Below are 25,878 nucleotides of genomic sequence, written 5' to 3' on the forward strand. Positions count from 1 at the left end.
TCCTCTCCATTTCCATACCTGCAGTTTTTTCAGACAGAAACAATTATGGTTCAGAGTTTTTACTAAGGGATGGCAACCTCCTCCCTCACATGATGCCATCTTTCTGCTAGAAGTGGACTCTACAAGTTCCCTCTCCCCACTTGTCACATAAGGTCCCTCCCTTTGAGTCCTAAGAGTCTCTCACCTCCCAGGTCTCTAGTACATTCTGGAGGGTCTCCTCAACCTCCTACCACCTGAGGTTGCCTGTTTTCATTCTTTCTGCTGGCCCTCAGGGCTTCAGTCCTTTTCCTCCCCCAATGCCAGATTGGGTTCCCCCTTCCTCTCCCACCCCCTTTCTCTCCTGGTTCCCTCCCTCCCCCATTGTGGTTGCTTTCTTCTCCTTCCCAAGTGGGACTGAGGCATCCTCACTTGGGCCCTTCAGCTTATTGACCTTTTTGAGTTCTGTGGACTGTATCTTGGCTATTCTGCTTTTGTTTTTGTTTGTTTGTTTTTTGGGGGGGTTTTGGTCGTTTTTTTTTTTTTTTTTTTTTTGGCTAATATCCACTTATTAGTGAGTACATACCATACATGTCCTTTTGAGTCTGAGTTACCTCACTTAGTATGATATTTTCTACTTCCATCTATTTGCCTGCAAAACTCAGGATGTCCTTCTTCTTAATAGCTGAGTAGTATTCCATTATGTAAATGAACCACATTTTCTGTATCCATTCTTCTGTTGTGGGACATCTGGGTTGTTTCCAGCTTCTGGCTATCACAAACAAGGCTTTAATGGACATAGTGGAGCACGTCCATTAATTGTGGAGCATCTTTTGGGTATATGCCCAAGAGTGGTATATCTTGGTCTTCAAGTAGATCTATTTCCAATTTTCTGAGGAGTCTCCAGATTGATTTCCAGAGTGGTTGTGCCAGTGTGTAATCCTAACAGCAATGGAGTTCTCTTTCTCCACATCCTTGCCAACATGTTTTGTTACCTGCAGTTTTGATCTTAGCCATTATGATTGGTGTAAGGTAGAATCTCAGGGTTGTTTTGATTTGTGTTTTGATTTTTCTGATTACTTAGGACTTTGAAGGATACTTTTTTAAAAATCATATTTTCTAATAGTTTGTGACAGTTGGATACTAATGCTTTTGATTTGATGTGTCTATATTATGTTGTGGGAACAGAGACTGGGACGTGGAGGTAAAGTAGAGACAGAGCCCATGGAGATGCCTGGGATTCAGACTCTGGAGACTAGCATCAGAGTACAGATCTAACATTATTATTTGTTACATATGCTTATATACAGCTTTTTAGACAATTAGGGTATGTTTATTATTCAAGAGCAAATCAGAGTGCAACCTGTGTTGTTTAGCAAAATCTGTCTTGCCTGTCCATAAGCTTGTCCAAGAAACTTTCATGTACTATAAGACTCTGGCTAGCCTTAGCTTACTGGAGACCCGCTAAGTGAACCATGCAGAGAAGAGAATCTATGCAAAAAGCTAGAGGAATTTTAATGATCCAATGCATTGGACTTGTCCTACACCGAAGGTGGAGTGGTGATCCTGAGCAGCCCATTTGGTCAATTTTTATACAGTTTAAGGGCTAGACTAGAGAAACGGTGACTAGGCACAATATGATTGGTAGAACAGTGTAACTTAAACTGCTTGGTCTTTAGGGAATGAGGTGACAGGGACTTCCCTTGTCTGTGGATGGCCAATGGTCCATCCAGTGGAATATGTCCATGTGCTCTGGACCTCCCTCACTGGCAGGTTGGTCCCCAATCCCTGTGGTCTGTGGAATGTTAATTAGCCCCTCTCTTCTGGAGGGACAAGTGTTCCAAAGTTCCTGAGCTGACCAGGAATGTTGATTAGTCTCTCCGTTCCTGAGTTACCCCTTCATTATGATTCCATATAACTTTTTTTTTCTAGGGTTTTTTTTTTTTTAGTATTTTTTCTGATTATTATACTAGCAGTACCTACTAAATCTGCTACCTCAACACTGCAGCAGACTCTGTCACGTTTAACATGCTCAGTCCCCAGCTCATCGCAACAAGGATCAGCTCTGAGTCATGGTCTTTCTTGGATGGTGCCAACATTAACTTGGAAAAAAAATACTGTTAACTAGAGTTTCAAAATATTGACATTATTTCCATCTAGGGATAAATCATTTCCTTGTTGTAGAATATTATCCAGGGCATTCTAAAATGATTTAAAGTGTCTGTGCTTCCCCATAATTATGGTAGTCAAGCATGCCTTCTAACAGACCCAGATGTTCCTTATGAGGCAAAAATTACTTCTGGTTGAAAAGTATTTTCCTATATTTCCTATTCTGCTTGCTAAGAATTTTCTTCATGAAAAGGCAAATTTTAAATGCATTTTCTCTATCTGCTGAGATGGTCATTTTTCCTCTTTTAACCTCTTAATAAGAGTAAAATACACTATTGATCTGTGCTATAATTTTATTAGCATATCAAATCTGGATTGTGTAGAACTATGATTTGTCTCTTTGAGCATGTGAACATTAACACAAAATAATGGCATACTACACCCCAAGTTAGAAATTAAATTTTATATCTATCATTAATATCATTAATGACTATCATTAGCTTATTTTACCTATATTGAAGTATAACTTGTCTTATAAATTATCTAGTCTTCAGTAATCAATTTGAAAGCTTACTCTGTCACTTTGAATAATCAAATAATACATTATTTTCTTCAAACACAGACCTATCACAAGTTTTAGATTAGTAACTCATTTAAATATTAAATTACTAAGATAGCATAATTTGTGCTTCAATAACTGATATTTTACTTTAAATATGTAATAAGAGAATGTTAGTTGTAAACAGTAGACAACTCAACATTTGATTATTCATTTGATGCTAACCAAATGACCTACTTCTGCTTTCTACAGTATAAATAGGCCATGACACTTAGTTCAGGTGCCATTTTTTTCTATCCTTATTATTTTCATACTCTTTGGAGGTGGTAAGTTTCATACTAAAGAAACTTTGCTTTTGGTTGTTTTACTATTACTATGAAAATAAAGCCACATAGAAAACTGGTGATTTTAGTAAGTAAATTAAAATAAAGTTGGTAACCATACCAACAAGAAGAAGAAAAACAATATTCTAATCAGTAACTAAAAGTTAACTGAGCTTAGATAATAAGTCAAGATAAAATTGTTGTAATTCAAAGAGTTTTTCCTAAAGCAAATTTTGTTTTTGTCCACAGTCACGTTCCATATCTAGTTCTCCTGTGATGGTGGCTCAGCCAGTTTATCAACAGCCTGCATATCACTACCAGGTAGGCATTGAGTTTATTAGAACCTCTGGGCTAAGGGACCTAGGGAAATGGTTCAGTGCTCTTACTACTCAAAGAACTAAGCATGTGGCTGTAACCCCATAACCCAGTATTGCAGGGACACAGACAGCTGGATACTTGAGCTCACTTGCTGGCCAGTCTAGCTAACAGAGACCCTGCCTCAAAAAAAGAGAAAGATGCCTCAACCCATAGCCTCCACATGTGTGCACACATACAGACACACACACATCTGTGCTGAAAAAGTAGCTCTAGAACAGAGTGCTTGCTTAGCATGTAGGAGGAACACGGTTTGATCCCTAGTATAATATTTTCAAAAGTCCAATACTTTTAAATCCTTTTCAGGTAGATTTCATTTTTTTCTTTTATATGTAAAGACTAATTTGGAAAAGATAAAGTCTTGAAAGAGGATGAATTTGCTCCCATTCAGCAAATGTAATAAATTCAATTCTCATCCATTTAAAACTTAATCTAAAACTTCTTTAATAGGCTGGGATAGCGCTCAATGGTAGAATGCTTTCATCTATCATGCCCTGGGTTCCATTTCCGCACACAAAAATCTTTTTTGTGTGTAATTCACAAAGACATATACAGGCATTGGGCTTTTTATATTGTTTTTAATTTGTGATTATTATATTTAACATAGTATATATTGAAATAAGCAATGTATACTATGATATAGTAACTATTTTGGTGGCCTCCTTTATTTGTTAATCAGCACTCATCTTCAATTCTAGTCGGAGATTGGGAAAGAAAATACTGTCAGATCATTTTCATTTTTTTGGATATTTTATTTATTTACAATACAGATGTCATCCTCTTTCCCCAATTCCCCTCCCTAGAACCCTCTATCCTATACCCCCTCTTCCTTTATGCTTTTATACCATTTTGATTACATGCATGTATTAAAGTCAGTTCTAGGTTGAGGGTCTAGCAATAGAATAGATGTAAATAGTCGAGGAACAACCAAGACAATAAACACAAATAGTCAAAGAAAAAGCAAGGCATTAAACCCAGTTACGTGAACACTCCCATGATCACTGTTTCTAAAGGTTTATCAGGATGACCAAAGTATCTGAGCCTACTTCCCTATCCTAGCCCAAGATCATTTTCCTGTCTGAAGCCTACTCCCTTGTTTTAGCCTAAAAATTAGATTCCTGTATGGAATTACTTTTTGGTCTAGCCTAATATTTAGGTTCCTGCCTGAGATTACTTCTTTGTTGTAGCCTAAGATTTAGACTCCTACCTGAAATTACTTATTTGTTCTAGCCTAATGTCAGATTCCTGCTTGAAGCCTACTTCCTTGTCTTTGGCCAATGTCATATTCCTGCCAAGCAGACCATTTTCTTGTCCTTGGCACATGTTTCTTTTTTTTTTTTTCTTTTTTTGGTTTTATTTTTTTATTGGATATTTTATTTACATTTCAGATGCCATCCCCTTTCCCCATTTCCCCTCCATAGAAAACCCCTATCTCATACCCCCTTCTCCTTTTTGCTTTTATACAATTTTTTTTCAATGTTAACCAATGGCTTTATAAATTTGGTAATGCCCAATATCAATCAGAAGTGTAACCTGATACACAACCTAGATGTATCAACTATCTCTGACTGGCAAAGACATGTGAACATCTGCCTCCATGTCTGGCCCCCTTCTCCCTTTCTCTCTCATCATCTAGCTCCTCCTCTCCTTCTCTTCCTCCTCTCCTTACTCCTCCCACCTTAGCTCCTCCTACATATCACCCTTCCTGTTAAAATAAAACTTTTCTCTCAAAATAAAGTTAGAGCATAACTATACCAATTTATCTCAGTAAGGTGCAAGCCATGTCAGATTCTTGCCAAGCAGCCCCAAAGGCTCTCCACCTCTCCCCTTTTTTCATTTCATTAACAAGACTGAGTCTATCTTAGGTCGTTCTGACAAGAATGCCTTCCTTACCCATCATGGAATGTGCATTACCAAAAGCAATGCATTTCTGTCTTAGGTTGGTATGGCTCTGTGCAGAATTTTACCCGTCCTTGGCTTGCCAGCTTGTTATTTTAATAACTCTGTCTGGGGGTTCATTTTCAGATTTAAGCCATGTACTTGGCTGCCAACATGTAGATTTCGTTGTAGATAAGCTTTAACATGATGGGCAGGAATAAAAGTATTCCCAGGACAAGAAGGGCTAACCTGAACAAGTTATATATGCCTGCCATTCCTAAGGTTTGTCCAAAATGGAAATACAGACCTGAGGCCATGGATAATTTTATCAGCATTATCTACAGCATCAACAGTCAACAGAGCAGCATTCTTTTTTTGCATATTTATAGGATATTTTATTTATTATGCCATCCTCTTTCCCCATTTCCCCTTCCTAGGAAACCTCTATCCCATCCCCTCCTCCTTTTTGCTTTTATACAATTTTTAAAATGTTAGTCAGAGGCTTTATAAATTTGGTAATGCTCAATATCAAGATGCCCATACAGTCAGAAGTATAATCCAATACCCAACCTAGATATATCAACTATCTTTGCCTGGAGGAGACCTGCGAACATCCGCCCCCATGTTTCTTTCTTTCTTTCTCTCTCTCTCTCTCTCTCTCTCTCTCTCTCTCTCTCTCTCTCTCTCTCTCTCTCTCATATCTCCTACATCCTCCTCTTTTCTTCCTCTCCTTAATCCTCCTCTTCCACTCCTTACGCCTCCCACCTTAGCTCCTCCTACATATCACCCTTCCTGTTAAAATAAAACGTTTCTCTCAAACTACAATTAGAGCATGACTATACCAATTTGTGTCATTATGGTACAAGATAGACCTAAGACCCAGTCCATCATTTTGTTGACTAACCAGAACCTCTCTTATCCCTCCTAACTAAAAGACTTAGTTCTGAACCTGGCTTTTTTCTTGTCTTTAGAATGATTGTCAGCTGAAAACCATCCTCTCAAATCTTTTCTCTCAAAGTAAATAGCAAGGATTGGCTATGAGACTGTAAGTTTTCAACCCCATCAGAAATCCAGGGGATTATGAGAAATTATGGGAAGCACAAAGCATGGCTTCCAAAACTTAGCCAATTTATAGAGACTGCTGAACACCCTGACAGTCCCTATACTACAGAACGTTGGAGCATCTGATCTTCAGCCTTCTGGCCCAGGATCATCTGACAGACCTAGTGATGCAGAATTATTAAGGGCTGATTACTCTGTCTTGGCAGATATAATCAGTTGACTATTCTGCAAGTGTGTCCTTTTCTGGACAGTGATTTGTCTGTAGATGAAAAGAGGCAATTCTTGCCTAGTGGCTGTCTCACCACAATTGGAATAACTCCAAAGATGCTCAATTTCTTCTTAGAATCCAAGACAGGAAGCTGTCAAGAGCAGACAGGTCTCTATTCAAGATGACCATTAATACAGAAATGTTTGTAATGTCAATTCTGTGGATTTCTGATGTTTTGAAAACCAACTATTTATGTAAGGAAATCTGGACTGTTAACTCTTCTCAGCTATTTCTAAATAAAATATACAAAACACCGTAACAATAAACTCAGAGCCATGAATTTGCTATAGGCCCTTAACTCGCAAGCTAACCATTTCAAATCAGTTTAAAAAGTTAAAGAAGGACTGGGTCTAAGCCTTATATTCCTAAATGTGTTATATAGGCACAATGCCTATGAGAGTAACAATATTCATCTCACTTTTATATCAATAAGAAACTCGTACCATGAAAACTTTGAATTTGAAATCAAAGTAAATTCTGTACCATTTAAGAAATTACAACTTAATAACTATTATACATATTTCTACCAATAGGTTATGGCTATGCAATAAATCCTAGCTAATCCTCCCTGTTCCAACAAAACCACTACTTTTCCCTAGAGAGACAGCCCAATATTAACCACCTCAGTCCCCAAGCCCAGGGAATAGGGGCGCCGACTCTTAATTAACTTCTTCAAGCTGATTATGGGTGTTGAGATATTAGAAGAGGCATTTGGGGAAGAGTAAATTGATAAGCCTCTGACACTGTGTCTTCACTGCATGCAGCTGGAATTCCAGGACATCAGAGGTTCGAGCAGGTCTACTCAGCTTGCCTGATGAGTAGATACACCAAGGCTGTGTATTCTGCAATATAAAAACTCTCAAAACAAATTTTAGTATCAAGATAATTGTTTGTTTGAATTCTGGAATCTAGTCTTCTGGCGGCCTGTCTCTGTCATGTCTAATCCATATCATTCTGGGAGTTTCTATGAGGGTGTGCTCCCACCATCCTCCCATTTCCACCTCCCTGCTCTCAAATTCCCCAACACTAGGGAATCTAAACTTTCAGGCACCAAGGCCCTTCACTTCCACTGATGCCTAACCCCATACCCCATCCCTCCTCCTCCAATTACTATGAGGGTGTGCTCCCACCATCCTCCCCTTCCCACCTGCCTGCTCTCAAAATTCCTCTACATGAGGAAATCCAAACTTTTAGGCACCAAGGCTGTCCACTTCCACTGATGCCTGGCAAGGCCACCCTCAACTACCTATACAGGTGGAGCCATGAGTCCCTCCCTTTGTGTTTTCAGGCTGGAGAGTTTAGAATGGCTACTCCAGCTTGTTTCTTAGGACCATTTGCTTGAAAATTGTTTTCCAGCCTTTTACTCTAAGGTAGAGTCTGTCTTTGTCACTGAGGTGCATTTCCTGTATGCAGCACAATGCCGGGTCCTGTTTACACATCCAGTCCATTAGCCTATGTCTTTTAGTTGGGGAATTGAGTCCAGTGATGTTAAGAGATATTAAGGAACAGTGATTATTGCTTCCTATTATTTTTGTTATTAGAGGTGAAGTTATCTTTGTGTGGCTATCTTCTTTTGGATTTGTTGGAAGAGGATTACTTTCTTGCTCTTTTTAGGGTGAAATTTCCCTCCTTGTATTGGAGCTTTCCTGCTATTATCCTTGGTAATGCTGGGTTTGTGGAAAGACATTGTGTAAATTTGGTTTTGTCTTGGAATATCTTGGTTTCTCCATCTATGGTAATTGAGAGTTTTGCTGGGTATAGTAGCCTGGGCTGGCATTTGTGTTCTCTTAGGGTCTGTATGACATCTGTCCAGCATGTTCTAGCTTTTATAGTATCTGGTGAGAAGTCTGATGTATTTCTGGTAGGTCTGCCTTTACATGTTACTTGGTCTTTCTCCCTTACTGCATTTAATATTCTATCTTTGTTTTGTGCACTTGGTGTTTTGATTATTATGTGACAGGAGGTATTTCTTTTCTGGTCTAGTTTACTTGGCGTTCTATAGGCTTCTTGTATGTTTATGGGCATCTCTTTCTTTAGATTAGGGAAGTTTTCTTCTATAATTTTGTTGAAGATATTTATTGGCCCTTTAAGTTGGGAATCTTCACTCTCATCTATACCTACTATCCTTAGGTTTGTTCTCCTCATTGTGTCTTGGATTTCCTGGATATTTTGTGTTAAGAACTTTTAGCATTTTGCATTTTCTTTGACAATTGTGTCAATATATTCTATGGTATCTTCTGCACCTAAGATTTGCTCTTCTATCTCTTGTATTCTGTTGGTGATGCTTGTGTCTATGACTCCTGATTTCTTTCTTAAGTTTCCTATCTCCAGGGTAGTCTCCCTTTGTGATTTCTTGATTGTTTGTACTTCCATTTTCATGTCCTGGATGGTTTTGTTCAATTCCTTCACCTATTTTGTTGTATTCTCTTTTAATTCTTTAAGGGATTTTTTGTGTTTCCTCTTTAAGGGCTTCTACCTGTTTACCTGTGTTCTCCTCAAATTCTTTGAGCGTGTTATTTATGTCCTTCTTAAAGTCCTCTATCATCATCATTATAAGTGATTTTAAATCTGAATCTTGCTTTCCTGGTGATATGGGGAATTCAGGACTTTCTTGTGTGGGAGAACTAGGTTCTGATGGTGCCAAGTAACTTGGCTTGCTGATGCTTATGTTCTTGTGCTTGCCTTTTGCCATCTGGATCTCCTTAGTGCTACCTGCCCTGTCTCTGACTGGAGCCTGTCTTTCCTATTATCTTGGTTGTATTGGAACTGTGTGGGGTGGGTGTTACTACTGGGGTTAGAGCTGAGATCCAATATCTGCACAGTGCTTGGGCCCAGACTGGAAGGAACCAGTGCTCTGGGCCAGGAGTGAATTTCTGGGTCCCAGTGAGTCACAGTTACTCCCTGTTTTGGGTGGGTGTTTCTGTCTTTTTATTTAAGATACTGCCCACTTGGAGGCCTACTTCCTCTGGGTTCTGTGAGATTGGGTGCAGAGCTGCCACCCGAGATCTGCTCAGTGCTTGGGCCCAGTCCGGAAGGGTGATCATTCTTATTTTTAACTAGATCAACAGTGACTTCTAGACAAAATTGGGGTAACAATCTATTCTTGTAAAGAAAACTTTATTGGATGTAGCCATATTATTTATGTAGTATCTCTGTTTGCCTTTGAATTCAAAGGTTATGTAATTCTTTTTTTATTGAATTTTTTTAGTTACATTTCAAATGTTATCCCCTTTTCCAGCTTTCGCCCACCCAAACTCCCTATCCTATTCCCAGTCCTCCTGCTTTTATGAGGGTGTTCACCCACCCACCATTCCCACCTCACCGCCCTGGCATTCCCCTACACTGGGGCATGGAGAGTTCTCAGGACCAAGGACCTCCCCTCTTATTGATGCCAGATAAGGTAATCCTGTGCTACATATGCCGCTGGAGTCATGGGTCTCCCCATGTGTACTCTTTGGTTGGTGGTTTAGTTCCTGGGAGGTCTAGGGCTTCTGGTTGGTTGATATTGTTCTTCTTGTGGGGTTTCTCCTTCAGTCCTTTCTCTAACTCTTCCATGGAGACCCCATGCTCAGTCCAATGGTTGGCTGCAAGCACCCGCCTCTGAAGTGGTCAGGCTCTGGCAGAGCCTCTCAGGAGAAAGCCATATCAGACTCCTATCAACAAGTGCTTCCTGCCATCCACAGTAGTGGCTGGGTTTGCTGTCTGTATATGGGATGAATTCCCAGGTTGGGCAGTCTCTAGATGGCCTTTCCTTCAGTCTCTACTCCACACTTTGTCTTCGTATTTCCTCCCGTGTGTATTTGGCTTCCCCTTCTAAGAAGGACCGAAGCACCCACATTTTGGTCTTCCTTCTTCTTGAGCTTCATGTGGTCTGTGAAAGAAAGAAAAAGAAATAGTTGTTAATGGTCTGCAATTTTTTCAATTATACTTTTTAAATTATATTATTCTATGTGTATGAGTGTTTTTGCGTGAACTTATGTGTACTACATGCACATAAATTCTTTCCTTTGGAGGCCAGAATAGTGAGTAGATTCCCTTGGAACTGGAATGACTGAAAACAGAAACTGGAACCTCTAGTAGAACAGAAAGTTCTCACCTGACATATCATATGTAATTTTAGAAACTCTAATATAATTTAATTTTATACTTTGATTCTGACTTTAATTTGAAACTAATTATAAAATTAGAGGTGAAGATGGATGGTTTCATCAGTTTCTGTTCTTCAAACCAGATATGTGGCTTAATTAGTAGGCACATCAAATGCTTGGGTACTGAGCCCTGTGGAACCTATCTGTCCTAGGCTCTGCTTCACCCTCCTTGGTCTGGTGTACTAAAACATCTGACATACCAGAGGGACCTGACAGACTGCAGACTCTCTGTCTCGGACTTTGCCAAGGCAGAACACAATACCAGGCAGAAATTCACAATACCACAGAAAGAGAGAAAAAACACAAACACAGATTATAGATCTGCCCTTCCTGGGATCCAAAACTTAGAACTTCTGGGAAGAATCAGAGAGCAAGAAGAAAGAAAGAAGAGCACAAAGTAGAAGAAAGAAAGAGAAAGTATCCTTGTGATACCAAGGGCATATTGGACTTTTCATACAGAGAAAGGGAAAAATCCATGTTTCAGCATGAAGAAGGGCCTCAGTGGCTCAGTACTTTGGACTGTGATAATCAGTGAATATACATCAGTGAAGTGACAGAGAATTTCATAGCTTAGCTTGAGAGACTGTGGGACAAGGGAGTCTATGGGATCAATCTGGGTGCTATGGAAGCGGGAGACAACTGAGCAACATTATCTACTCATACCTCCTAAAACAAAGATCACATAATTTGTCCCATGACAAATTCCCAATGGATTGACTAATAAAAGTTATTTGGGATACTTGGTTATCATTGGCTATGATCTCTGTGAATATCATAGATAATAAAATGTTGGAAGGACAGGAATTATGGAAGGAACTGGTGATGTTAGCAGTACTGAAATATTATTTACATGTTTCCTTACAGTCACAATTCCTCCCTCTTTTAGGCAAATTCTTACTACCACAGCTACTACTGCCTGCTTATTCCATTCCATACATGTTACATGTTGGGGTTGCAATGCATATACTACTTTATTAGCCATTTGGGAATATCCACATATTTGTAGCAGACCCCATAGAATGCCACTTCATACCACATGGAGGAAAGTGGCAACCCTGAGATTCCCCTTACAAATGACCTATTCTGGAGTGAGAGACCTTGGAACACTCAGCCCTAAATGGGATGTGTACATCAAAAACCTCCCTTTAGAGAACCCCTCTGAGGAGGAGGCAGAAAGTGTAAGAACCAGAGGGCTTGGAGGACACCAAGAAAACAAGGCCCTCTAAATCAGCATAAACAAAGCTCACGTGAACTCAGAGACACTGAAGTACCATGCACAGGACCTCCATGAGTCTATAACACGTACTCTGTGAATATATTGTGACTTCCAGTTCGCTGTTTTGATGGGATTCCTGAGGTTGTGAACAAGTGGATCTCTCGCTCTTCTGCCTTCTCTTGGGCTCTTTTTCCTTCTGTTGGTTTGTCATGTCCAACTTCAATATAACACCTTTTGTTTTATCTGATTATATTTTAAGTTGTTATGTTTTTTAAATGAATGAATGAATGAATGCCTAGCCACTAGAATAAAGGTCAAAAATTAAACTGTCACTTATACCTGCCAGGAGTGGGGAAATCAGCTTTCTTCAATAGAGTGATACTAGGTATACCAAACACTTATATCAGACCTCATGTTCAGGAAGAGTTGACCAATAGTTGATGGATTCCACAAGGTTTTTTTTGTTGTTGTTGTTTGTTTGTTTGTTTGGTAAGAAGATGCTTTTATTTGGTTACAGTTTGGTGACTTTATTTTGCAGTGTGGTTTCATTTTTTCCTCAATTTGATGGGGGTTGTTGCATTGTTTTCTTTGTTGTTTGAGAAAACTCAAAAGATGAGAGAATAGGGAGAGAGGGAAGATCTGGAAAAACTTAGGAAAGGGGAAGAATATGATCAAGAAATATTTAAATTTAAATTTTATTTTAAGTAATAAAAATATATTTAAAAAAAAAAGATATATCTACTCTTAACTAAGTCTTATCACCGATTTCAAGGACTATGGTTCTGCCACTACAGCAAGGAGGCATACCAGCCTGTCCCATATGAGGAAAGATACCCATGCTGGAATTGCCCCCTGCAGATGCCCTGCCCTCAGATCAGTTGCATGTCTTACCCATTGCAATGGCATGTAATTGCTTCTGTCCAACTCATCTTTATTTCTATCAGGTCCCTATTTAGGTACCAATCATGTTGTGTGACTTTTCTTGTGAAGAAGTGGACAAACATCTGTTAACCACAGGTCGGGTGCTAAAGACAGACCAAAGAAACCACTAAACCCAAGTCTGGCTTGGTGAGCCCATGAGTTTAACAGTTACTTATACAAGCATGGGTGAAGGATTACTAGCAGGAGCATGGGTGACTCAAAGGCAACTGCATCACTAAGAAGTTCATCCCAAGATGGATGATAACACACAAAAACTTCATTACTACAGTTTCCTAAACAACTTGCAGGCAACACCATCAAAAAGACTCTTCTTCTGCATCAATTTTTACTGCTTCTGTGATCTTTCAGAGGAGACCATTGGATAATAACTTTCTGAGCTTCCTGATTCAGTAAGTTTTGTGAGCTTCCTAGCCTTGTAAGTTTTGTTAGTGTCCTAAGTCATACAGTATTCCTTTTCCCTTTAGGAGGGACTATTTCAATTCAAAGGAAACAACTACATAACATACATGAATAAGCAAAATTAATATTGTTAAAATAGCTATTACAAAAAAAGGATGTATAAATTCAATGTAATTCATCAAATTTCCAGTAACATTCTTCACAGATGTAGGAAAGAAAATCCTAGGGCCCATATGGAAATACAAAATATTCCAAATAGTCAAAGCAATCCTGAGTAAAGGAGCAATGCAGGAGTCATCCAATGCCTTACTTTATTTTATAAAATCATATTAACAGGAATAATATGATTCTGTCAAAAAATCAACATACAGACCAATGGGATAGCCTGAGGAAGTCTAGAAATAAGCCCAAGAAGCTACTTTTACCTGAATCTTGACATTGGAAAAACACGGCCTCTTTAATAGGTGGTACAAAGGAAACTGAATATCTACACAGAGAATGCTGAAATGGATTAACTAAAAAAAAAGTGAATTAAGCAGGAAACTAATATTTAAACATAAATGACCGAAAAATCAAACATTCTGATAAATGAATGAGCAGTGGGAATAAACTGACAGTTTTCAGCTGAAAAAAGTACAAATAGTCAATAAATGCATGAAACAGAAGGTTCTGACTTAGCCATCAGGAAAATACAAATCAAAACTACAATGAGACTGAATATCATCCCAATCAGAATGTCTACTATCAAACAACAACACTGCTGGAAACGATAGAGGAAAAGACCCCTTATTCACTGCTGGTGAGGATGTATATTATTAGTGTAGCCACTATGGAAATTGGCATGGATCTTATAAAAATCAAACTACCTTATGATTCATCTATGCCACAGTATTATATGGAATCTACCTAGAATCAATCAGCACATAAATAAAATGCAGCACATATATGCATAATGGAGTTTTATCCTACCATACAGAAGAATGAAATTACGTCATTTGCAGGAACTGGACGGAACAGAAGATCATTGTGTTAATGAAATAATCCAGACCCATAAAAGCAAGTAAAAGAAAAAGTATATGTCATATGCTTAAAAGAACTACTAAATGTATAGAACAAGGAAAAAGAATTGTTTGAGATAGGCACTGTGGGGTGGGGTTGATAAAGTACTTTATATGCCTGTATGGAAGTATCATAATGAAACACCATTGTACAAGTAAATCACACTTTAAAATACTGTAGGAGGAAAGTTCTCATATCTTCATAGACCAGAAAGGATGTTCAGTGCCATCTTGCTCAAACAGATAATTTTTAAAGTTAATGTTCAGAAATAGGGAAGTCTATACTGTAGCTAGTCTATGGTAAAACAAATTCCAAAGAATAACAACCTCCTTTTATTGACCTGTACACTCCTTCAAGTGCAAGACTAATTTGCTGCACCAGAGTAAAATAAAAATCCCATTTCATTGTGTATCACTCCCAATACCACTTTATGATAAGCTGAAAAACAAAAAGGGATTCCATATTTCTATATCCTTTTTAAAAAGCAGGTTTTATATTTTGGTGGGGGGGGGGGTGTCTTAAAGTGTGGTTCTTATGCTTGCAAAGTATTTGCTAGGCTCTGTGTTGAATCACCAGTATTACGCATAAAGAAATAATGTTTTCTTACATTCTTGATAAAATTTCCACATCAAATATATAATTTGAAGATATTTTCTCACATTTTGTGAGTTAAATTTCACTTTTTTGATGGTATTCTTTATAGCTTTCAAGTTTTAAGGAGTTTTGGTGAGGTCCTATTTTTCAACTTTTGTTAGTATTTTTTCCTTTGTTAATTGTATTTGTAAAGCATAACTTTTAAAGCATTGCCTAACTTAAAGCCACAAAGCTTTCCATCTTCATAATCTGATTCTTTTAAGAATTGTACTACTTTAGCTTTTTTTGAATTTAGCAAACCAGTATGATATTATACAGATGTAATTTATCTTGAGAATGTGTTGGTATTTTGGACATTTTATTTATTTACAATACAGATTTCACCATTTCCCCTTCTTAGAAACCCCTATCTCATCCCCCTCCTTCTTTATGCTTTTATACCATTTTGATTACACGCATGGATTAAGGTCAGTTCTAGGTTGAGGGTCTAGCAATACAATAGATATAAATAGTCAAGGAACAAGCAATACAATAAGCACAAATAGTCAAAGAAAAAGCAAGGCATTAAACCCAATTACATAAACACTCCCGTGATTGCTGTTTCTAAGGGCTTATCAGTATGACTAAAGTATCTGAGCCTACTTCCCTATCCTAACCCAAGGTCACTTTCATGTCTAGCCTAAAATTTAGATTCCTGTCTGAAATTACTTCTTTGTTCTAGCCTAAGATTTAGATTCCTACCTGAAATTACTTATTTGTTCTAGCCTAATGTCAGATTCCTGCTGAAGCCTACTTCCTTGTCCTTGGCCAATGTCATATTCCTGCCAAGCAGCCCATTTCCTTGTCCTTGTCCTATGTCAGATTCTTGCCAAGCAACCCCAAAGGCTCTCCACCTCTCCCCCTTTTTCATTTCATTAACAAGACTGAGCCTGTTTTCGTCGTTCTGACAAGAATGCCTTCCTTACCCATCATGGAATATGCATTATCAAAAGCAATGCATTTCTGTCTTAGGTTGGTACAGCTCTGTGCAGAATTTTACCCGTCCTTGGCTTGCCAGCCTGTTAATTTAATAACTCTGTCTGGGGGTCCATATTCAGATTCAAGCCATGTACTTGGCTGCCAATATGTTGGTGTTGTTGAAGAAAAGCTTTAACATGATGGGCAGGAATAAAAGTATTCCCAGGACAAGAAGGGCTAGCCTGAATAAGCTATATATGCCATTCCTGAGGCTTGTCCAAAATGGAAATACTGACCTCAGGCCATGTGTAATTTTATCTGCAGTATCTACCGCATCAATGCACAGCAGAGCAGCATTCTTGAAATTCATAAGCTCACTATGTATTGTTAAAACATCCCAAGAGGTGTTAGAATTATGACAAATACACTGCACATGTTGTTAAACTTCTTCCTAATTATAATGACTACTACTGTAAATTTTAAAACTAACATGAATCCGATGGTACATGACATTCAAGATGGCTACTTACCCTTAAATGCTGAACCTCCTTCCAGTAATAGGATAAAGAGCATCAATCCCTTGTTCCAGATGCCTATCTAAATCCTCTAGTATATTCTACACATTAGTAACATTTTTTTCTAAATGATTAACAAAAGTATCTGTCTTAACTTCTTGTGTCACAGCAGTTGCAGAAGCAGTGGTGCTAGCAATTAATGTATTTAAAGCTGAGCTTGCTGAGTGCCCTGACAATGGTGACTGGGAAGCTATATTGGACATTAGTCCCTGACCTATTATTGCTTACCTATACCCCTAATGGGACAAGCTGCCTTGCCTCAAGTTCTTAGACCTTGTGGAACACACAAAAAGAGAAGCAATAATGCCTCTTGTATTGTTATTAAATGTGACCAGTTATTCAGACTCAATCATGTACTGGTCTAGAAATCAATCTAATATTGGAAATAATAGTCTTCATTTGGAAGTCTGGTTCTGGACATTTTCAGAGGCATATATGGAAATTAGCTGCAGTTCTCTATGATGTTATGTTAACAAGAGATAAAGTTTGGGCAGGATCTAGATTTCAAACAGGTGTTAGTACATGTGTTAAGACTTTTAATTGCCAAGTTAAAAATACTTTTGTTTCTTCTACAGTATTTAATGTAAGTTGCATTGATTGTACACCTTTTAATTGTATTTGTGTTTTGAAATCCAGCATGTCAGTTATAGAGGTTTATCAACCAGCTTTTGTTTTAGTGCCCTGAGTATCACACAACCTTGGTATTCTAAAAATAGCTTGCAAGTACTGGAAGAAATTAGGCAGGCTTTAAGTAGAAGCAAGATGGTAGGGGGCTTGATTTTTACTGGTATAACAGCTTTAACTACTTTAGCTTTTGTGTTTAGGGCTCCAGTCCATTTTGAGTTGACTTTTGTGTGTGCCTTGAAAGTTCAACTTTATTTTTTTCTATTGAAATGTTCTTTTTAACCTTATTTGTAACTTATGTGAGTATTGGTTGTTTTTTCATTTTAGGCCCCAGCACAGTGTTTACCAGGGCAGTGGCAGTGGGGGGTTCCCCAGGTAAATATCAACCTCTAGTATCTAATTTTAAATCTTTGTTTTCTCTATATTTCTATTAAGAATCCTTGAAAACTAAATCAGGATAACTAGGTCTACAGCCTCCCTTCTTTGTTTATTATCTATGATTCCTTTAACGACTACATTTTCATCTCCTCATTTGCAAAATGGATGCAGTGATGTCATAATCTTCTAGGTTTTCTTCCATGATTTTTGGAAAGATGAAATGAGATCATATTTGTGGAAAACACTTTATAAAGGAGTGTTACATAAACACAAAAAAATTGTGCTTTTGTTATTATTGGAAATGTTGGCATTTTTCTAGCTTAACTTCAGGTTGTTCTTAGCTTATCTCATGCTCCTAAGTAAGAACCATTTAAGTATATGAAATGCTTGGGTTTTAATATTAAATTATTAAATTTTATTATAATTTTATAGTTATATTTTATTATATATTATATATTGTATATCATTTAAATTTTATAAAATTATAATTATAATAATTTGATAAAATTAAGTTAAATTAAAATATTAAAAACTGTTTTAATAATTTAGAATTTGGGAATATTTACATAGCTATTACTGGTTGAACACTCCTAATCTAAAATCCAAAATACTATATAATCTGAAGTTATTGTTTTCTAAAATTTTTCTAAGAAATAGTGTTTCACCAAAAAATATTTAGTCACATTCTTACACTTATGTGAAGTCACAAAATTGAAAGTATATACTTAACACCAATTTAAATATGATAGGATTTATTACTACAATTTATAATGATAATATTAGTATGCCTACAACTATTATCTCTGTTTATGTATGAGTTTCTGAAGCACTATAAACATTCACTACTTACCGTTAATTATATCTATAATAACAATTATATCCTTAATAATATTCATACAACTGAAATGTATGACAACTCAAATTTTCTAGTCTGTTTCTAAGACAATTCTGTGCTATCCCTGAATAATAATTTTAGGAAAATATGCAACAAATAATATTTTGCATTTTAGGATGAGTCATCATGGCATATTTGAATAACAATGATCATTTTGTGTTTTAGTCCCCTGCTTCTTCTGCTCCATTCCTATATCTGCAGCCTTCTGAGGTTATTTATCAACCAGTAGAAATTGCACAAGATGGTGGCTGTGTTCCTCCTCCACTATCTTTGATGGAAGCTTCAGTTCCAGAGGTACATGTTTATCCTTTTCATTGTTTTTCATTTGTTCAGTGTCAGGAGTTGAACCCAGGGTCCTGTAGATTCTAGAAAAAATATACTGCATCTGAACTGCATTCCCAGCTTTGTGGTAAAGTTTATAACTACCTTATATTAACATTTAGTCCTCTTTTAATTTGTTGAAGCTCATCATTAAAACTGCTGTTTTCTCTGATTTATTCATATCTACCATTTTTATTCTAAGAGTGTTGCTCCATCCTAGAACTTTTCAGTAACTACTTCTGAATCACTTTCCAAGTTTCTTTCAGAGTTTTAATGTATCACATATTTGCACCTTCTTGTTTTTTTATCAGCCTGTACTGTTTATCAGTTAAGAGAATATAATCTTTAAACCAATATAAAGTTTAAAAATCTTTCTTTAATAATATAAATTTTTAAGTATAAATTACAAATACTATCTTCAATGTCTTTAAGTTATATCCTCACTGTGTCACTAATAGCGTCATCCATGTGCAAGAACCGTGCAGATCAGACAGTATGTCGTAAATCAGCATCTCGCTGAGTGCATTGTTTTGTTCTCTTTTAGTACTGAAGCTTATATCATAATTTTATCCTGGAACAGTAATTTCCACAGTTACATCTTAGTGTTTTTACTCTTCATACTTTACTAGAATTTCTCCATTCTTTGTCTCATCCTCCATTTATTTTTTGAGTTTCCTATTTTCAAGATTTAGCGAAATGTAATTGAATAGAAAATTGTATTATAAATATTTATGAACTACATGCTATTTTGTAATTATATATATTCTAAGCTAATTACCATAGTCAATGTAATTCATCTCTGCATGGGGTTATTTAGTTTTTTGTTTGTAGTGAAAACATTTACAATCTCTCAGCAATCTTCAACTTTATAACCCATTCTTATTACCCACAGTCACCATGCTGTACAATGACTCTCCAGAAAACATCTATCCTATCAGTAACTCTTACCATTTGACCAGCATCTTCTCATCTTTCTTTACACCTATGAAAACCACTATCTTTTGTTTGTTTGTTTGTTTGTTTGTTGTTTGTTTGTTTGTTTATTTTTTGGTTTTTCGAGACAGAGTTTCTCTGTGTAGCCCTGGCTGTCCTGGAACTCACTTTGTAGACCAGGCTGGCCTCGAACTCAGAAATCCACCTGCCTCTGTCTCCCAAGTGCTGGGATTAAAAGCGTGCACCACTGAAAACCACTACCTTAATCCCTGCTTCTGTGAGTTTGATTTTTCAGATCCCATATAGAAGCACTGTAAAGCATTTATCTTTCTATGCCTGGCTTATTTCGTAGTATAATATAATGTCCTCCATGATGTCACAGCTGACAGAATTTTCTTCTTTTTAAGACTATATGTTATTCTCTTATTCATACCCTATATTATCTTCACCCATTGATGAACATGAAAGTTGGTTCTGTATTATTGCTATTGTGTAAGACAAGAATTCAGGTTTTTTTGTTTTGGGTTGGTTTTTTTCTTTTCTGGTACTGGGAAACCAATCCAAGCTTTGTATACTGTTGTGTAAGTACTCGACCACTAAGCTACATTTCCCATCCCTTTGTTATTGTGACTAATGCTGCAGTGTGCTTAAGAGTTTAGATAGATCTGTAACAAGCTGGCTCATTTCCTTTCCCTCTTAGTGAGTGAGTGTGTGTGTGTTACATATATATATGTATATGTATATGTTGTATGTATATATGTGTGTATGTGTTTATCCAGAAATATATATCACAGATTATATATTTTTTAGAAATTTACATATTGTTTTTGCATAGTAACTACTCTAATTTTCATTCACTCCATATTATCAAAGGGCTCCCTTTTGTCCATATCCTTGATGGTAATCATTTCAGTTCCTAGTTCAATCTCAGGTTCTTATCATAGGTTCTCCAGATTGAGATGTAACAATCAGTACTCATTCTAACCTTCACCCTCTTTCACCTTTGGCAATGTTACTCAGCTAGAAATCTATATAGACAGAAAAGGTAAGATAAACATTTCTCCTTGAGATTCTCCTCCTTTATTGTTAGCACTATAAAATTAAATCTTTATTTTTTACCTTGGCCTGAACCTATAAGCCTCTAAGAATCTTTAGGTAGATCATTTCATTGACATCTAGAGAAATCATTATTCTTCATGAGTAAAAGCCTCAGAATCCTCCCTTGTGTTTGTCCAAATTGTACAGCATAGGTACACATTATAAATGGTTTGTGATTTTAAACACATAAATGTGTTCTAATTCAATTGATGATGAAATTTCAGAACTTTGTCTTTTATGTTTTCTTGCTTTCTGGTTTGCATAGAGGTGGGAGTAAAGTAAAATGGTTTTTACATTAGATTCTCACCAGAATCTATTTTGAGGTTTAATCCATATTCTTAATTCCTGATATGAGGTACTCATCACCAGTGTGTAGTCACTCCTTATTTAATCTAATAAGATTTTTTTCTAAAAAATATTGCTGTGACTCTCTGTACCTTACTCTCAATGACATCTGTATTTTATTTTGGTGCTGTTTCCATCAGAATGCATTTTTTTTTCCCACAAGACGCAGGAAACAGGACAAGGCGACAGCGGGACTCGAACCCACGCACCAACAGAATGTATAATCTTATTGATATGTAATTTAATAAATAAAATTAAATGGCCTATAAGTTAAGTGGGTTTTTCATACAATTAAAACCTGCAAGGCTTTTGTTGTGAATGTTATGTTCAGATTTCCTAAAAAGGAAAACAAGTATGTGAATGTATTCAGTCATGTATCTCAATGACCATTTCAAACTTCTACCATGCTTTTATTACTGTAGACTCCCCATTTCACTCTTAGAATACATCTTTGCTTTCCCTTTCATAAAAATTGAAACCAGTTCACAGAAACCAAGTTAACCTCCAGCTTCTAACATAAAGAGGTCCTAATCCAGCCTTACTTTTTTTTATATTTCTATGGTAGCTTCGAGTTTGTCCGAGGTTGTTTCTACCTATGTTCTCTGGAAATCTTCACTTTTATTTCTCTCAGAGATCTCAATTTATCCTATGATCTACTTTTTACTCTTGTATTTTAAGTCAGTTTCTCTCCATTAGTTCATGGCTTCATGACTTACTGTGATTCTTAAGGGAACTATTTAACCTCCACAGTCTTGTTCTCATAGTGATCTTTATTTATAAAGGCAAAGACATCGAGAAATCATATTGCAGTATTAAAACTGTTTGATACAAAGTTCTTTAATATCTGTAGCATCTTTGAGATGTAATTAGGACCTTTTTACACATTCCTTCACAGATCCCCTAATTCTCTTCTATCTTTCAAAACTAAGACTCTTGAAAACATAGGCTGTATTCAGTGTTTGTGATGTTCAAGATGATTTTATTCCACACCTGCTGAAGTCTGTTTCATTATCTTTCTGCCTAAGCTGCCTTTGAGAAGGACCTTAATGACAACCTAACTTCTAAATATTTTCCTTCCTTACTTAAACCCTTCAGGAACAATGTATATATTTCATGTCTGTTTAAGACCTGTGTTTGCACACACAATACTGCCCTCTTCTGGAATTCCTTTGTTAATTTTTATTTTTCTTTGTAAGCTGACCTTTTGCTCCCCATAATTTCATGTTTGGTTTTTCAATCTTTCATTCTACATAATCAGTTCGATGTTGTCCTATCCATAACTCTAATACCAACATCATATTTGATGTTTTGTACTGCAGTATCCTAGATAATAGTCACTAACTACATATAGCAGTTGAACACTTGAAATGGGAAACGAACAAATTGAGATGTGTTGTATGGAAATATACATACATACATAAATGTATATATATGCATATAAACATATGTATATATATATGCATATATATGTGTGTATGGTTTTGAAAACAGAGTATTAAAATGTTTAATTCAATAATTTAATGGTATATTTTAGATATTTTAAATCTATTGTTGTAAATATAAACTTGTTTCATTATCTATTTCTCTGTTGATGGATAACTAGGCTGATTATATCTTCTTCCTATTATGAATAGACCAACAATAAACATGGGTTTGCAAGTATTCCTGTGTAGGTTATAGAATCACTTAGATATATGTTCAAGATTTATATAGCTGGGTCTTATAGTAATTCTGTTTTTAATTTTTTGAAAAACCTTTATACTGATTTCCATGGTGACAGTACCAGTTTACACTACCACAAACAAAATAAATGGTTCCTCTTTCTTCATATCCTTGCCAGCATTTATTATCCCTTAAATATACTTTTAGACCATCTGCCCTCTGTTTATTCCTCTCCAGGCTAATTTTCCCTCTTTATCATGTAGTGTTCTTTCCAGCTTACCAAACAACTTACGTAAGTCTCCCAAAAGAAATATTTTCTTACTTACCTCCAATGTAATCACACTGTCCATCACTGTGTTCCCAGTTCTTTTAAATCAAACATTAGTGCCTCCTGGAAATTTTTCATTACCATCTTCACCAACTTTCTTAAGTATAATTGAGTGTCCATTTTTCCCCATGCATCATACATGTGACTCACAGGACATCTGATAATTTAGAGTAATTCTATTCTTTTTTTTTTTTTTTTTTTGGTTTTTCTTTTTTTTTTTTATTAGATATTTTATTTACACTTCAGATGGCATCCCCTATCCCCATTTCCCCCCACCCCCCTTAGGAAACCCCTATCCCATGCCCCCTTTTCCTTTTTGCATTTATACATTTTTTTTAAATAATGTTAATCATAGGCTTTATAAGTTTGGAATTGTTCAATCAGAGGTGTAACCCACTGACCAACCTAGATATAACAACTATCTTTGACTGGTGGAGATACATGAATATCTGCCTCCCTGTCTCCCCCCTCTTTCTCTCTTTCATCACCTAGCTTCTCCTCTCCTTCTTCTTCTCCTCTTCTTACTCCTTTTCTTCCTCTCAGTACTCCTCCTACCTTAGCTCCTCTTTTTTGGTTTTTTGAGACACGGTTTCTCTGTGTAGCCCTGGCTGTCCTGGAACTCACTCTGTAGACCAAGCTGGCCTCGAACTCAGAAATCCACCTCCCTCTGCCTCCCAAGTGCTGGGATTAAAGGCGTGTGCCACCACCACCCGGCGAGTAATTCTATTCTTGATCAGACTATAACTTCTTTAAACGTAGTAAATGAAGTTTTGTATGTGATAGAAAACGTGCAAGTATTTGATAAATGAAAGTAACACTTCTTTTTTTTCTCTCCCCTCCTCTTATTTCCTTGCTGCCTCTTTTGTACCAGCCTTATTCTGACCATGGAGTTCAAGCAGCATATCACCAGGTTTATGCTTCAAGTGCCATTGCTATGCCTGCACCTATGATGCAGCCTGAGCCAATTAAAGTAAGGAGTTCATTTTGAGTTTTTTCTGTTTTTCTTCCATTATACTTTGGACACATTTTATCCCATCTATGATCAAAAGTAAAAAAAAAAAATGAGTGAATAATTTTATATGGAGAAAATAAATTCTAAATTAACAATAATTTCTACTAATTAATTTCAAATATTATAAATCCCCCATGGTTAAAATGTTTTATTGTAATATAGAGATACATAAACTTAAGTGTACCATTTTAACTATTTTAAATGTTTTTAATTATATTCACAATACTGTAAAAATTAGTACCAGCATTCCCCACCTTTTCTATCACCTCAAATACAAACTCTGTTCTCATGAAACAATAAATCCTTCTTTTCTTTTGATCTCTTTCTTTAGTCCCTGGTAACCCTTAATCTACTTTTTATGTCTGATTTTTCTGTTCTAGGTATAGTACATAGGATTATCTGTGTCAATAATACATAATATTTGTAAAGAGATCAAAAAAAGCTAGTCATTTCCACTTTATACTTCTTAAGAATATATTTGTGTTGGTTAAAACATATTCTGGTCAAAAAGAATACTCTATCACCCAAGTCCATCTAATCTAATTAGATCCATGTGTATAGTTCCTATATTTTGATCATCTGCAGTGAAGCAAAACATTCTCTTCCTTTGTTCTGGGTTTCTTAGTGAGGCTCAGGATCATCATGTTAGAAAAATGGACTTCATCATAGTAAAGAATTGTAGATTGATTAAGTGTTTTGCTGGTAATGTAAATTTTTGGCTATTTTAGTTTAGTGGAATAAGGAAGTATATTCTGTGGTAAAATGAAGGAGAATAGCTATTTTACACTCATATTTATGACTGATCCATCATATATGTTGAACTCTACTCCCTCACGGCCCACCCCATAACCACTCACTGTCATGACTACTCACTGCATCCCTTCATTTCTTTCAGTATTGAACTGTGGATATGAAACAAGACCCCAAGTTTGGCTTCACATTAGAATCTAAAATGTTAATAAGCCTCATTATGGAGGCTTCATTTTCAGTATTGTTAGAAATGTCTTCAAAAACAGACTTCCACTGATACTGGCAGCATCATCGACTTCTGGTATATCTGTACATGATGGATTGGATATATATGTCAGGGAGGAAGGGCAGAATAGATAGGATAATTGAAATTGTAGCTTAAATAATAATACAAATAGGAAATATAGTGACAAATGGTAATAAGAATTGTTCGTTTAAAGTTTGATTTTTCTACTTAAAGAGTATGCACGTCTAAGTTGTCTTAGATCTATAAGTATGTAACATCAGAAATTGTACATAGAAACTCCTCTTACTCTCTAATTTAGTGATCTAGTAATCACACTTTTGTTGAACTTGGAAAAAATTAATAAATTTTCAAAGTCAAACCTGGAATGCAGGACTATTATATGAGAAGTTTTATACTTCTTTTTGTGTTTCAATCAAAGATAGAGTTTCCTATGTGTTTTATACCCAAAATTTGTTGGTGGTACCAGACATTGATCCCAGAGCCTCATATATCTATCACCAAGGTATTATAATCAAAAATTTTGATGTAGAGTATCCTATGTATTATATAATTAATTATTCTTTAGTAATGTAGTGAATCTCAGTTAAAAAAAAAAACCAACCCTGTGTCTGTCTCTGGGACAGAAACACCAGTACTTCTTCCATTGTTGTGTAGAACATCTCAACGATACAGCAATGCTTCTTCACTTTGTAAGTTTTACTGCAGAGATTATCTACTTTTACTATATTCATGTTATAAACACAGAAATCTTAAATGCAAGCATTGCGGTATTAGAAACTTCTTTTTTCTAAGACATATTAAACCAATTTGAAGATATTAATGGGCACTTGAAATATCAGCTATTT

The 25,878-nt window shown here is 36.3% G+C and overlaps 1 protein-coding gene across 5 annotated transcripts in view; it reads left to right on the forward strand.

The window, feature by feature from the left end:
• Positions 1-25,878, forward strand: part of Boll (boule RNA binding protein) — a 116,691-nt gene that overhangs the window by 43,391 nt on the left and 47,422 nt on the right. For all 5 annotated transcript variants that reach the window (XR_013109531.1, XR_013109532.1, XM_034498106.2 and 2 more), the window contains exons 7-10: positions 3,217-3,288; positions 17,392-17,439; positions 18,503-18,631; positions 23,896-23,994. Coding sequence is in view for 3 of the 5 variants with exons in the window: in XM_034498106.2 (XP_034353997.1) it covers positions 3,217-3,288; positions 17,392-17,439; positions 18,503-18,631; positions 23,896-23,994 (348 nt within the window). In the remaining 2 variants the exon portion in view is untranslated. The remainder of the gene's footprint in view (positions 1-3,216; positions 3,289-17,391; positions 17,440-18,502; positions 18,632-23,895; positions 23,995-25,878) is intronic.

This window comes from Arvicanthis niloticus, chromosome 3 (assembly GCF_011762505.2).
Source record: "Arvicanthis niloticus isolate mArvNil1 chromosome 3, mArvNil1.pat.X, whole genome shotgun sequence".
NCBI lineage: Eukaryota > Metazoa > Chordata > Mammalia > Rodentia > Muridae > Arvicanthis > Arvicanthis niloticus.